At 39.3% G+C, this 15,452-nt stretch overlaps 1 protein-coding gene across 1 annotated transcript in view; it reads right to left on the bottom strand.

The window, feature by feature from the left end:
- Window positions 1-2,445: 2,445 nt before the first annotated feature.
- TMEM132B (transmembrane protein 132B) overlaps window positions 2,446-15,452 on the bottom strand; it is a 347,709-nt gene continuing 334,702 nt past the window's right edge. The window contains exons 7-9 of the mRNA XM_030583345.1: window positions 9,343-9,616; window positions 7,958-8,149; window positions 2,446-6,465 (exon numbers count right to left, since the gene is read on the bottom strand). Coding sequence (XP_030439205.1) covers window positions 5,314-6,465; window positions 7,958-8,149; window positions 9,343-9,616 — 1,618 coding nt within the window. The 3' untranslated portion in view covers window positions 2,446-5,313. The remainder of the gene's footprint in view (window positions 6,466-7,957; window positions 8,150-9,342; window positions 9,617-15,452) is intronic.

Here is a 15,452-nt window from a genome sequence, read left to right as displayed (position 1 = left end):
CTGATTTTTATCATTTGATTGCAGGGCTGTTTATGGGCAACGTAACTGTAGATTCTGGAGTTAGAAAAAATTCTTGTGTCTATGTATAAAGATCCATGTTCTGATACACTAACTTGCATTGAGTAGAACCCAACAACATGATTTATCTCCCTGGAGTCTCCTTGTTTAGGAAGGTGCCACTCGATGTCAGAGCCAAAGTCATTCCCCATCAATACCATTCAGGACAATATGTCACTTCTGAAAATTTCTCCTTTACTACTGCTGCGATTTTCAATGTGGTTTATGGGAGTTACGTGCCCAAAATCTATTAAAATTCAGCATCCGGCCTCTTTGATGATCCCAGCTTACAGCCCAGGCACCTGTTCACTATCGCATAAATGTCATTAAATTAGAAATGAAGGTGTTTTTAATAAAGAAAGCAATAGTAATGGATCCTATTAGGGCAAACACAGTTGACTCTTTGGCATGGGTGGCTGCCAGTTTGTGCATTGGGGACCCAAATCTGTTCCTATTGAGATCGGCGAGAGAAGGCTTGGACATATATGTAACTCTGATTTCAGTTCCTGTATTGACTATGGGAGCCAGAATGGTTTTGTGCTTAAAGGTAGCATACTGGGCTACAGGAAAGCTGCATTATGTTTTGGACTTTGGGCAAGTCACATAAGCCATCTGTCTCAGGTCCCCATCTCTAAAATGGGGCTAATAATCTACCTCAATAGTGTGTTCTGAGGATAATTAATAGGAGATGCTCAGATACCATCCTCACGTGCACCCCAGGAATCCTATAAATACATAAAATAATTATTCTAGAGTCACACCAGCATAGTAGCAATAAGAATCTAGCTCACAATTTGCACTGGGAAATGCACAGGCATGGGGGTTAATCTTAAACCCACTTTCCAAAACTACAAGCATATTTCACACAACTAGAGGAGTGTTCTTACTAAAACTGTGGAATGTTGGATGATGTGCACCGTTTACAGATCCTTTGCATTTTAGCCCCTGCAAACTATCACTACCATTTTCCCAGTGCCTCAGTATGGAAACAATGGGCTGAACTGGCATATCGTACATAGGACTGTATGAAACATTTGTATCAAAGCCTGAAAATCCACCCCGATGTGGGCAGTGGGTGCCCAAGGAGTGAAACCCACATGTTCTTGGTTTGCCAATATAGTGTATGCAACTCCTGAGCCTATCATACCACACACACCCGTGGCCCATCACCTTCATTTCTGGGTGATTAAAATAGTAAAGTCAAACTGAAGAATCACATGAGCAATCTGTTTATTTCTATGTTAGAGGTCACCGGTTTCACAATGTCACTCAAGTCCTTCTTTGCTGGAAAGTGAAGTCTTATTTCTGAACTCTGTCCTATAGAAAATGACCAACGTTAAAAAATGGCACATTTAATGATGTAAACTGAGGCTTGAATAACTTAATCAGTATACAAATTACACAATTATAAAAGTCATCTGTCATTGTCTTAATTTACAGTTTATTTTGTACAGGTTTCATTATGTTATACATCTAAGACTTACCATACTGTATAAATATTTTGGGCATGATGAATATACATATTCAGTGTTGTAGATTCAGTAGTTAGCTTATGCATTTCACTATAGACTAGTCAGTGTATTTCAATGTAGTGTATACAATATGTATTTCAGAAAAAGAGCATATCGTCTATGAATATTTGGTATCCCATTCATGATGCACTCCACCTTGAAATACAGATTGTATCCCATTATATAATATACTGTTTCTATTGGATCATATGGCTGGAAGATTTTCTTCTACATTCCTCAATAAGAGCTAAGGAACAGCAGCTGGTACCATTATGAAGCTGTATCATTCTCCATCAAGAGGAGTAGGGGGACCTGTTTTCCCAAATTTGTATTTTAATCAGGAAGTGTGCATAGACAAGCCATACGGAGCTGGTCTATAATGTCCAAATGAAATATAATAGTTCTGCACAGTTGGAAATGAATTCTTTCTTCAGTATTCTCCATGGGCCAGATCTTCAGCTGGTGGAGCTAACCACTCAATGCTTTAGAGTAGCTGAGAGTCTGGCATTTTACAGTTCTAAAGTTGCTAAGAATTAACATATTCAGTGAATCTTCCCTTGTATAGATGGTTTGCAGGGAAGGGGCCGGTGTGTGTGTGTGTGTGTGACAAGAACACCCTCTATGCAACATATTTCCTTTTCTTTATGTAGAACAGTATGCAGCACAAATATGTCAAGTATCAGAGGGGTAGCCGTGTTAGTCTGGATCTGTAAAAGCAGCAAAGAATCCTGTGGCACCTTATAGACTAACAGACGTTTTGGAGCATGAGCTTTCGTGGGTGAATACCCACTTCTTCAGATGCATGTCAATTGCATGAGTGACATTGTGATGCATCTGAAGAAGTGGGTATTCACCCACGAAAGCTCATGCTCCAAAACGTCTGTTAGTCTATAAGGTGCCACAGGATTCTTTGCTGCTAGCACAAATATGAGTTGTTTATTCTGTATGGAGCCATAGGAGTTTCTTATCTCTGCAGCTACTGAGGCTTAATAATTGTGGACATAGCAATCTAGTTATTATTAGAAGATTTTTAGAGAGACACAGGTAGGTTTTAGTCATTTGAAGTTTCTTGATGATATATAATCTGCCTCCAAATGTCATTCCTTCCTTTGGTTAATAATTAGCCTTAGAAATATTTATTTGATGTTCTTTCGCTTGATCTGCAAATAATGTTCATTTCACAGGAGCGGTACTTTTTAACACCGGTGTAGATCCAGAGTGACTCCGCTGCTTTTCATGGTGTCGCTCTGCATTTACACCACTGCAACTGAGGGGACACTTTGGACATTCTTATTTTCTCGGATTTTGTTGTCCTTGGGTTTTTTTTTATTCTTTGGCCTTGTGCATTTTTATTTATTGTCACTTTCTATTTCTGAACTTTCATGTAGCATGTTAGATCTTATAAAGTTTAACTATAACATATTTTTGTAGTTCCAGAGCTTTTCCATCTTTGCCAGATTCTGTGTATTGGTGTGGCAGGCTAAATTCTGGTTTCCATTTTTTTGTTTTTGTTTACTGAGTTTTTGTTAACAACTATAGTTCTTTTACTTCTCTTTTTAACTGTGTGTATTTTGTAACTGGCGACCAGACGATGTCTAGGCAGACTTGCTGTGTGAGACTCCTGCATAGTACAAAGATCAAGGCTCCAAAACCAAACAGATCCTGGACTAAAGAGTGGGTTGGCCTAAGTGAAATTCTTTGTCAGCACAGCTAACAGCCATGCTAGACTATAAATTCCCCTTATACGCTCTGTATTTTTCCACTTCATCATTTATTTTATATGTGCACACGATGAAACAGCAGCGTGGGAAAGTGTGCACTCTACTTTTAGTAATCCTGGTCTCACGGCTACATAACTTTTAATGCGAAACACACAAAAATTACCATTTTGCTCTTTTCAAGGCTTGTTCTTAGAGGGAAGTCTTTCAGTATAAACAGACTCTGGTCTGACATTAACATACTGGTCCTGAATCAGCAAAGTACTTAAGTCACTTTGGGATCAATGGGACGTAAGAATATGTTAAGTACTTTGCTGAATCTGGATGGACTCTAAGCAGTTTGCTGAACTGAGTGGGTAACTACTTATGCATTAGCCAAATACAGAAAAATCTGGAGGAGCTGAATTTTATAAAGATTTTCTGGTTTTATTAATCAGGTTCACAATAGCAATCAAGACTTCTCTAGCAATCCTTGCTCAATTGGAAAAGGAGAGATTATATGTTAAATATCTTGAGCGTTAGTTTACTAAGATACGTGGTATGTCTGAGCTCACACTAAAGTGCCATTATGTTCATTATTTTGGGAGAGTGAGGGGAGGTGAGGCAGGTGGCAATTACATTTTCTCATGATGGGCCCAATGTACTGTTTTGCTTCTCTTAGACATTTCATGCAAAAAGGTTTCTTTGCTACAATTTTCAACACACTTCAATCGTACTTCAATGTAAAAAATGCATATAATGTTTGTGGAATGGAAGCTTTGAATCTCCAGCGTTCCTGTCAAGTTTGGGAATAGCCATTATATAAGTGTGTCTGGTATTTTCTTTTGTTATGGAGCTTGTTGTAAGGTTTCCTCTGTACCAGACATATGATTAGAGATGGCTTTTAGACAGGGCCTGTGTGCACCAGCCATTGTAGATGGATGTCTGTGTACTGCTAAACTGCAGCATCAATATATATATATTACAGTGTAACACCAATTTCAGGCCTTTGCTTATTTCTCAGGCAATTTGCTTCCTATTCAGTCCATTTCAATACTACGTTTGCATTTATCGTGAAAACAGCATGTGTTGCCCACAAAGAATTTCCATAAGTGTTGTTTCATTGGAAGAATTTTGCTTTAAAGTGTGTTCTGCTTTGTTTTAAGTTATTTTTCATATTGCCAATGACAAAAATAAACCCAGGGCTGCTTCCTGATTTGTATTTTCCAGGGTTTATTGTTGTATATACAATTCCCTGTAAAAAGATACAACCCTTTTCCAGTGTGAGATTTCTCATTTGTTTCTACATTTCAAATATTAAAAATTTGCATGGGAAGGACAAAGATAATCAGTGATGAAGAGGTATCCTTTAGAGCTGATGCACATGAATAGAAAACCTGAATAACTGTAAATATACTGTGGAACACTTTGGTACAACCAAAAAAAATTTTTAAAAAATCTCTAAAGAAAATAATTAATGGTCCCTAAATCAAACCATCTTCATAAACAATACAGACAAGAAATTAACCACATGTGGGTGTTTGTATCTGTAAAATATAATGAGATTACTTGGCTGCATTGCTCATAGGCAAATAAAATTGGACAGATTCATTCAGATCTCTTTTAAAGTAAGCCTAGTCTCAGGCTGTACGCAAGAAATATCCACTGTGCTTTACAAAGAAAAATCAACCAAAAAATCCCTTGTTTTCTGAATCACTGTTTATCATGAATTGACAAACAAATGTAGTCTCCTCTGAGTCTGAGCATAATTGTATTAGCATTTAGCTAGTACCAGGCAGTATATGAAAACAGCCATCATGTGCGACACCTCCAACACCTACATGTAGCTGTTTCAGGGACACATCCTGGTTTATAGTGAAACAGGATTAACTCAGCCAGCCTCTTGTACCCGCTCGATGATGTGCAGTTATTGTCTTGGAACCTCCAAAAGTTAGATTCCTTTGTAACCTCCTATTGCTGACTGGACTGACTGCTCCACTATCCATAAAACAGAAGGCATAAGGTGAATACAAACATAAGAAAGTATTTTACATATTGTCTTGCAGTCTTTCCATATAGTCTCTAAGTTCCTTGGAATCGCCAAGATTCATATCTTGACATACCCATTTAATATTATCGTCACTGTCAAATAGAATTGAATTGGTGTAAGGACCTCCATCCTCTGGCAGTATCGTGGTATAGGAAGTGAACTTGACCCGCTTCCGTTTTGGACCGGAAGGATTTATAGGTTCACTTTTAACTTCTTTCTCACAAGCATATTCACAAGATCTGAGGATCTGGTTATGGAGAGTCTTCTGCGAGCTCCCATTAAGGAGAAAATTGCTTTCTTCAAACTGCATCCCTCTGTCAATCATGGTAGTGCACTCCTCTGAGGGAAGCGAAATGTCAACAGGGTTTTCCAAGAGTTCAATCTCATTTCCAAGCCAGACCCAGTCATGAGAATGTGGGATGTTGCCTTGCTCACTCACAGCAAACCTTTTGTGTCTATACTTCCAAGCAAATGCCACGCAGTTAATTAAGAAGACCAAAATTGCTAGGCAGAAAACACATAGCAGGGCATACATGCCAATCTCCAAATCAGTTAACCCTCTAGAAGTCAATGCAAGGTCATTGGGATTATTTTGTCCTGGTACCTCCACTTGGGTAGGAAAACTTGTGAAAGCAGTTGGGTTATTTTTGAGGCCATCCTCATGAGCCTTTTTCTGATCAATGGGAGATTTGGAAGTTGTGCTTTTGTTAGCATTGTCTTCATGATTGATGAAGGTTCCATGTTTGGCCCATTCTTGCACTGTCCTCTCCTGTTCTGCCGTGTTCTCTATAGCATTGTTCAGATGGTGGTTAAACTCTCTATCTACATCATCATCGTTGTTGGTCCTTCCTTTGTGGTCAGAATCTTTCTGACCAAATTTCACTTTGACATTTCCTTTCCCAACAGCCAGAATGCTCTTTCGCTTCATCTTCTGGCAAGGTTCACTGATCATCATTTCAATTTTAATCAGGGGTCCTTGCCCATCACCCTCTGCAACTACCAGAGGCCACTTTGACTGAAGGTTTTGCTGGGAAGATACCACCATCTCATCCAGCGAAGTGACCGTGATAGAAAAATCTTTGGAGTCATAAATATCTAAAGGTGTCACAGAGCCATCACTGAACAAAATCCAAGCACTGACTATGGCTTCCTAGAAGAGGGAAAGGGGAGAAATAATAGTTTCAAAGTTAAGGCACCATGTTCTTCGGTTTTGAGAGCTTACACTTACTTGACATCAGTGAAATAAATATACTGTGTAGCTTTGTTTATGGTGGTTGTTTTTTGTTTTTGTTTTTTTTACAAAAATGCTTCAACTCAGCTTCTGGTTTTGTGTGTTCTGTTCCATTTAGATATTCATCCTATTTGCAGGTGCACTCTAATAAAATGTGCTTGCAAAACCATGCCCACAGTTATTTCTGGGTATAAAGTGAGAAGTCACTTTTCAACATCACAGCCCATTGATTAAAATAATCAGATTTCCAAAATCATGATTTTTAATAAATTTAGAAAAATGTCATATAACAAGGGACATTTTGAAAATGCTCCTTGACTTTAACCTTATGTGTAATATAATGCACTTGTATACATTCTAGGTGTGGTGTTCGTGCTCAGTTTATTTAAACAGAATGCATTGTGAAACAGATTTGAATGAAATATTTCACCTTTTCAATCAGAGTTTTTCTAACTATGCAATGGGATGTGAAAGGTATAGAAATGACTATAGTTCCTTTTGGACACCACAGAAACACTTAGGAAAATGTGCTGCTGGTTACACTTTGAGGATAATTTAATCAAACTCAATGTTTTTCACAGCAGTATTAATCATGCTACAAACATAATTGCACATGACCTACCCCATTATCATAACATAACTCCTTTGATTAATGGGGAAAAATCTTACCTGCTTCTGTAGGACTAGATTCTGCTACTGAGTTATATACCCTACTCATTTCATAGTTTCATTTTCACTCCCAGTACTAGTTACAGAATAATGTGAGCACAAAGAAAGGTGGCTGAATCTCATCCATCTCATCTGAATGAACGGGCCTGATCATGCAAATAGCATACTACTTAGTCTGTCTAAGGGCTGTGGGGGTTGAACCCATAGAAGGTCTCCAAACTCTCAGAGAAGATTTCAGCCATGCAAATCAGTGAGATGGTCACATTGAGCTAAGAGCCTCCCTTGGCTATACTGGTCCAAATCAAGAGGGAACAAGGTATAGGGATGGGAATCTTGCCCCTAGGTAGATAGCCAGGATCCTTCCATAGCACACTGGAGTACCTTGGGAAGTACACATACCCACTACAATGACACACTCCTCTTCCCCAATGGGGTATGGTCCTCTGGAAGGAGGTGTATGCTCAGCCAGCTGCCATGAGCAACATGCATTGCTAGGAATCTTGGATTAGGTGCATGGCCAATCTGTTACACATGTGCTAAGGGTCTTTGGATGGGAGTAGGCCAGCAATGAGTAAGCTACAATGGGGAACTGTGTCTTAAGCAGCATGAGACATCCTGCTTTTAAAACAGGCATATGTTATACACGCTGCACAGCTATACAGGAAGCTTTTGCCTGGCATCCTACAAAACACAGTAAACAAACCAATTAATTTATAATTATCAATACTATTTTGGACCATACCTGTTTTGGGGTATGAAGAATATCGCAAGCAGATGCTGCGGCAACAATAGCTCTCTTATTTCCTTTGCTTATTTGTAAAGACAGGGACAAGCCCGCTACTAGTTGTACCCCTAGATTTGTGATTGTTACGCGGTCATCTAGCACGATCACGGTCTTCTCAGCCAAGATGGAATCAGAGAGAGGCGACAAGACCTTCAAAAAGCAAGTATGCCTTCTTGATTTAAGCAACAAGTGACTCAATGTTATAAAACAGAGTAACTAGATTTTCAATTCAGTTCTGTGTTTGTTGTCTTCATTATAAGGTATAATTGATGTTTCCCAAAACATTATATCCATTTGCCATTTAATTATTATATATACCAAAAATAGTTTTAATAAACATGTCATTATTTTTAAATTACAGCCTCATCCCTGGGCAGGTTGGTGCAGAATGGAGATTAATGAACTAAACTGCATGTATTTGATTTTTTAAAAAATATATAGTTACATTTACAATTTTTGTAAAATCTCCAATTAATATAATTACACTGCTGGCTATTGAATAATACTGATATTGTAATTTGACAGACGAGAAATTCAGAGTCTTTTGGCCTCAGAATAAATACATGTAAGAGCTCAGCTGGGTTGATCTCTTTAAAAAGACAGAGGTCCAAATTGCCAAAGGTGTTTAGGTGCTTAAATATGCTATTGGGATTGGCAAATGTGCCTAAGTGAATTAGGCACTAAACACCCAATGGGAGTTAGTTACCTAGCCTGCTTAGGTGCTCTTCTAAATCCCAGTTGATGGCTAAATACCTCTGGAAATCTAGCCCAGGGATGTTTATTCCACTGCCTATGAAGTCATTGGGAGTCTTTCTAGTCACTGAGTGTTGGTTCATGCCCAAAATGTTACTGTCCTTTTATTTTAGGTCCAAAATATAGATTTTGTATACAAGTATATAAAGGGAGGCTATGTAAGCAAATACAGAAAGAAACAATTCATGATTTTTTAATTAAATATCAATAATTTTAAGTTCCCGCTATCATTTTGTAAACACAAAATGCCACATTTTCAAAGGTATTTAAGCATCTACAGCTAAAGATAGTTATCAGGTGGCATTTTCAAAGAAGTTAAGTGCCTAACCTGCTTAAGTGCGTTTGAAAATCCCATTAGCCGCCTATCTGCAGCTTTAGGTACATAAATACCTTTGAAAAACTGTCCCAAACTGCATTATGTTGCTGTAATTAAGAATCAAGCAATGAAAATGACTGGAAACAAAAGTGAAACCTATTCAGACTTCTGTGTTAAATTAATGTTTGCCCCAGACATAACAGCCTTTTATATTATAGCCAGTAATCAATTGCTCTCACCCCAAATTCTATATAGGTATATTTTGAGCTGTTACCTGAACTGTGGTTATCCCATGATCACGACCAACTAGTACCCGTCCATCCTGTAGTTTAGCAATCTTAGGCTCTTCCACCTTCATGAAATCAGTCACAAGATCCGTGATATCAAACTGCCACTCAGAGCCCAGCATATAGGTCAGCTGGCCTCCAAAATCAGAAGACTCTGCTACAAACTGTGTGAGGACTCGCACCATGGCATGCTGGTACTGAAGGGTGCAGCCTCTGCCCTTCCTCTCATCATCCTCTTCATCATCACTGTCACGGGTAGGCCTGTAAATGGATGGGTATTTATTATCCTTAATTCTCAGGATCACATTACAACCTTCAAAACTTCCACCCGAATAGCAAGTCAATATATTAGTCTTTCCATTATCATCTCCCAGCCTGGTGAGGGGTGAGAAAATAGATTTTGATGCCTCAGCTGGAAAACTTGAATGACAACTTTGCACTGCTGTTTTATAATGTCCCAGTTAGAAGCCACACTCCGTTGTGGTCAGCAGAGAATCGTCGTCAGATTTTTGGATACTTTTCCAAATTGAACCTCTCTGACCCTTTAAGGCATTTGCATCGTTGCTGAAGATCCAGTGGGTCTAGAACCTGTTTTATTTTTTCATCAGATGCTCAAATCCTCAAGGAGACTAACAAAAACATCATGAAAAGTTTGACAGTAGGAGCTACAGTACCCCCCCCCCAGCCCCCGTATCTTTGCTCATGTACTGCGAAGGTACAATACATTCAGGGACCCCTGCTTAGATCATGCTCCTCCTTTAGCCACCTCTTCAGCTCACAGAGCCATGTGAATATAAGACATATGACATTACTATTTAATCTTAAATATAACCCTGTTCATTTGGGGAACTGGACAGGTATAATTCAATGCAACACTATGCAGGAATTCAGATAAACAGAACCCAACGCTTCCATAGGTAATCAGCATATCAATTAATACATAACATCATATGATGTGCAAATAGCAGTATGAGGCTCCTGGCTGGCTGTGCCATCACTCACAGCTATGCTCAATAGTACCATTAGAGACACCTGCTTTATAATTTTCTAATTATCTCCCCACAAACTGTAATAATTGCATCTATGCAGTTAAAGGTTACTATAGGCTTTCTACAAAGTATCACGACTTGTACATGAATACTGCTGTTCATACACAGAGCAACATTTTCCATGCTTTAAACACTGTTTTTTCATTGATTCACTTTACACCCTAGGACAAGCACACAGATTCTCTAATTGAACCATTTTTGTTGTCTTGAAAGTCAGCTATTAAGCACTGGGTGGTCACACTTTCTCTCATTGTGCCCGCCTGCTGTGGAATTCGTTGCCTAGAAATATTTGATTTCACTCCTTTTTTTGTAACCATTTCTAAAGTTGGGATGGGGAAGAATCCACTTATTTTTCCTGGGGCTTGGGGAAGTATTTTTGTGTTTGCTATGTTCTTTTATCTCTTTGAAATACACAAGTTATGAAAAAGCTATTATAAAACACAATTGTTGCTGTAAGTGGTCTTACAAGTTAGCGACCAATAAGTTGAAAAAGGTTCTAAAAAATCCACATCCTTTGGCGTGCTAGAACTGGAAAATCTTGGTGTTCTGTAAATCAGTGTACTGATGTACACAACAACGTGTCCAGAGTGTACATCATTGAATAGTGTTGTTGTAGCCAGGTTGGTCCCACGTTATTAGAAAGACAAGGCAGGTGAGGTAATATCTTGGTAACATCAGGCTGGAAGAAGAGCTCCATGTAGAATCTTCACAGAAAGGAAAAGTCTGCAGGGATTCTTGAATTTTTTCACATTATGAGCTCCATCTCCATTAGAAAGATTGTCTCATAGACACCTCTCCTCCCCTGTGTGATCCTGCAAACCAGCTCCAATCCTACTGACAAATGAATAACACATCCATGTGGGCAATGCAGCAACTGTTCACATGAGAAAGTTAATCTTAGGGAAGTTTCACAGAATCATAAAAATGTAGGACTGGAAGGGACCTGGATAGGTTACCTAGTCCAGTCCTCTCCAGTGAGGCAGGACTGAGCATTATCTAGACCATCTCTGACAGGTGTTTGTCTAACTTGCTCTAAAAAACCTCCAATGACAGAGATTCCACAATCTCCCTAGTAATATGTTTGAGTGCTCAACTACCTTTACAATTAGGAAGCTTTTCCTAATGTGTAATCTAAATCGCCTTTGCTGCAATTTAAAGCCATTACTTCTTGTCCCATCCTCGGTGGTTAAGGAGGTTAATTTATCACCCTCCTCTTTATAAGCCTGTCTCGTTCACCAGCACAAGTTGCGCCAATAAAAGGTATTACCTCTCCCTGCCCCCCTTGTCTGCCTAATATCATTGAATAAATTTCTCTAATATCATTGAATAGTTACTTCACTGAAACCAATGGCATTTACACTCAGGAAGAATGTGGCATATTATATTTTAACAAAGGGATAATGAATAATGACTTACAGCAGGACCATGCAAAAAGCAGTGCAAATCCTATGCACAGAAATTTATTTCACGCCAGCAGAAATAAACAGATATCCAAGGCAGATTTTCAAAATTGCTCTAAGCCCACAGCTGGGGCCAGCTATTCCCATTCAGGCACCAACATAAATGGGCAGATTTTCAGAACTCTCAGCACCCACTTCAGAACTCTCATCTTACAGAGCTCTTTGGAAAATCTGACCAGTTATTTCAGTTCCTCGACAGGAGCTGTCGGTTGCTGAGCTCTTATGAAAATCTGCCCCCCCTTTGAGTTTAGTCTAGGAATTTTCTAAATAATCTGACCCCATAAAATGAGACACAATGTAACCCAGACTTGAATCCGCCATGATGGGATTTTGCAAGATCAAAAACTGAGGTTTTGCAAAACCCAAATCTGGCCTATTTCTCATTTAGAGAAAAGAGAAACAATCAATCTTTTATTACTCTGATGCAATTAATATCTTTTATCTAAATTAATATCTAATATCTCAAACTTTTCTTTTATTTAGAGGCTTTTCTGTTCCAGAACCATGAGTCCTTGCCTCTGCCATCGCAAAAAGAAATCTGGCCTCTATCAGCTGATGGTTCCCAGTCAAGCAAAACAAATGTGATGGGAGCAGAGCTAAACTGCTTGGAGGCTGTAAAATACTGTAAAAGAACCCATTCGTTGAGCTGAGCAAATATAGCTAAGAAAGGGATGAACTTTCACAGAGTTCTCATTCGTAGACCCTTTCTAGTTAAGACAGATGGACTCCTGTTGGTTCTCACTGAACATCCCATCTCTGTTTTTGTTGCCATATTCAGATTTGTTCTATCAATACTAAGCAATACTTTGATCCAGCTAGCTCCAATAACAACAGCAGTGAAGCCACGGCAGCACCCTACCCCCGGACTCTGGGTATGTTCTTGAGCAGCTAGCCCATGCTGTCTCAGCTTCACGGCTATTGTTATTCGAGCTAGCCAGATCAACACTACATGTACTGCTGTCACGCCTCTGATTGCCATATAGACGTCCCCTTCAATTCAATTTTAAAACGGGTGCTTATAGATTTGTGTTTTCCTTATTTTCATATACGAAATGTCTGACTCTGTCTAACCCACCTGTGTGTTGCCGCTATTAAAGTTTAGTCTGCTGACTGAACCTGCAGATGACTAGAATTGTTCACAAGGAAAATATATTCAGTTTCCATTCACAATGGGTAGGGTGGGGATGGGGGAATCAGGTGGGTGGGGATGGGGGAATCAGTCAGCTCCATTCTGCTCACTCCACAAAAATGTGAGCTGGGGGAGACAGATTGGTCAGTTTTGTGCAGATGACAGGGAAGTGGCATGCCATGCTCCTTCTATTACCTGCAGTCTATGGAAGCCACTCCAACTCCCTGAGGTCAGCCCTGCAACAGGTCAGAAGAGCTTATGTCCTTGGCCGCAGGAGGTGAAGCCAACAAGAAGCTGCTACCTGCAACATGCTGCTTTCTAGAGCTCACAGGTATCCCCTGGGAGATAATGCTACCCCAACAAGCACTAGTGCCTGCAGAGCAGAGTGACTCCCCCAGGAGCTGTGCTACCAGTGAGTAGAGATCACTCCCATTATTTGCCCTCACTGCAGTCTCTAGACCTCTCCAGGCATGGGATCACCAGGGTTCATCTCCCTGGGAAGGGTTTTGTAATATAGCCCACTGTTGTTGTCATCTTAATATTTCTACATACAAGTCCACATTTCTTAGTACTTTCAAACTTTTCTGTTGCACAAACATGTAGAATGTTAGAAAAGTTTTGAGAGTACTTTAGATCTTAGAATGTCTGAGCCTAAGCCCACGGCCCGTAATGTTGGTGCAAAGGCGGAAAGTGATGTGCTGGCAATTTCAGAACATGCTTTGCAAGCTTCCATTGCCAGGTGCCGATTCAAGTTGTCCTTCTTTAATTCAAGGGTGTTTTTAAACAAATGATATCCATTTCCACTTCAAAGTCACAACTCCCTGATTCAGTTAATAAGACAGAGCTTTTCAATACTTTGCTTCCTTGGACCCAACAAAGCGTTTGAAATCCATCACATTACATGGTCCTCGTTGAGCCTTAATGTCTTGTTAGTGATCTTAGTAGGCCTAAAATCCTTCCTTGAGCTCATTTTAAGATGTGTCCTCTTAAATGCAAGCTACTGCTTCATATTGCCTTTTTTTTCTGGTTACCTCTAAGGTTAGTGAGCCTTGTGCTTTGAATATCTTTCAGAATTCTGCTTATCCATATTTCTTTCTCCTTTACAAATGTATTCAGAAGATTTTTGCTTGTCTGGACTGCACCAAGGTTGCCAAAATTCCATTTCATTTACATTTCATACAGATAAAATCCTTGCTAGAGGGTAGAGCTAAAACAACTCTGTTATAATGGTGCCTGCTAGCAATGATATAATCAGTGATCTGTCTGCTTTTCTATTATAGAACTGTTCTACAAGTGGTTTAAGCTTGTCCATTTTAATTTTAATTTGCAGCTAGGCATGCAGGTTCTCAAGCCAGTTGCTAAGGTTTTTTAACAGAAAAAGAGAAGCAGTGAATTTAGTTTAGCTGGTATTTGAATCTGAAATGCCCATTAAAAAAGAAAATTTACCTTTTTAAGGCATTTTTGCAAGACTACTAGATGCAGAAAAATCTGACTTTTTCAAATAGGAAACTTTACACCATTAGACCTTGATTTCTGGAAGCCACACAAGTCTGCTCCACACATTCAACCCATTGTTTTTCATCAAGAAATATGAAGTGGTATCTTCACAGATGTTGAAAATAAAATCTACCGTTCAAACTCTCTACACAGGAAGTTAAGCTGAATTCACTAAAAGGTATTCATTTAAAGGGAATTACTTAAAGCATGTTGAACCTTTGTGTGGATGATCTGATGCAGAAGTAATGTGGCCTTAGTTCACTTCAGCTTAATTCACATTGGAAGGCTACTTCGCTTTTAAAAGCTACTTTATTCTGAATGAAAGTGTACACATAGAATCATAGAAATGTAGGGATAGAAGGGACCACTAGACGTCATAAAGGCCAGTCTCCTACGCTGAGGCAGAACCAAGTAAACATAGACCATCCCTGAAAGGTGTTTGTTCATCCTGTTCTTAAAAACCTCTAATGATGGGGATTCTACAACCTTCCTTGGAAACTTATTCCAGAGCTTAACTCTTTTCCTAATAACTAACCTAAACCTCCTTTGATGCAGATTAAGCCCATTACTTCTTGGCCTACCTTCAGTGGACATGGAGAACAATTGATCACCGTTCTCTTTATAACAGCCCTTAACATAGTTGAAGACTTTCCCCTCAGTCTTTTTTCTCAAGATTCAACATGCCCAGTTTTTTTAACCTTTCCTCACAGGTCAGGTGTTCTAAACCTTTTGTCATTTTTGTTGCTTTCCTCTAGACTCTCTCCAATTTATCTATGTTTCCTAAAGTGTGCCCACAGAGGGCCACAATACTCTAGCTGAGGCCTCACCACCAGTGAGTAGAGCAAGGCAATTACCTCCTATGTCTGACATACAACACTCCTGTTAATACACCCACCTCCTTCTGAACCTCAGGACAAGTGTATATGTTCTTGCTGTATATTGCAACATTTCCCTTTTTCCAA

This window comes from Gopherus evgoodei, chromosome 13 (genome assembly GCF_007399415.2).
Source record: "Gopherus evgoodei ecotype Sinaloan lineage chromosome 13, rGopEvg1_v1.p, whole genome shotgun sequence".
Classification (NCBI taxonomy): domain Eukaryota; kingdom Metazoa; phylum Chordata; order Testudines; family Testudinidae; genus Gopherus; species Gopherus evgoodei.
The sequence above is the reverse complement of the archived record's forward strand: the minus strand, read 5'-3'. Positions and strand labels throughout refer to the sequence as shown.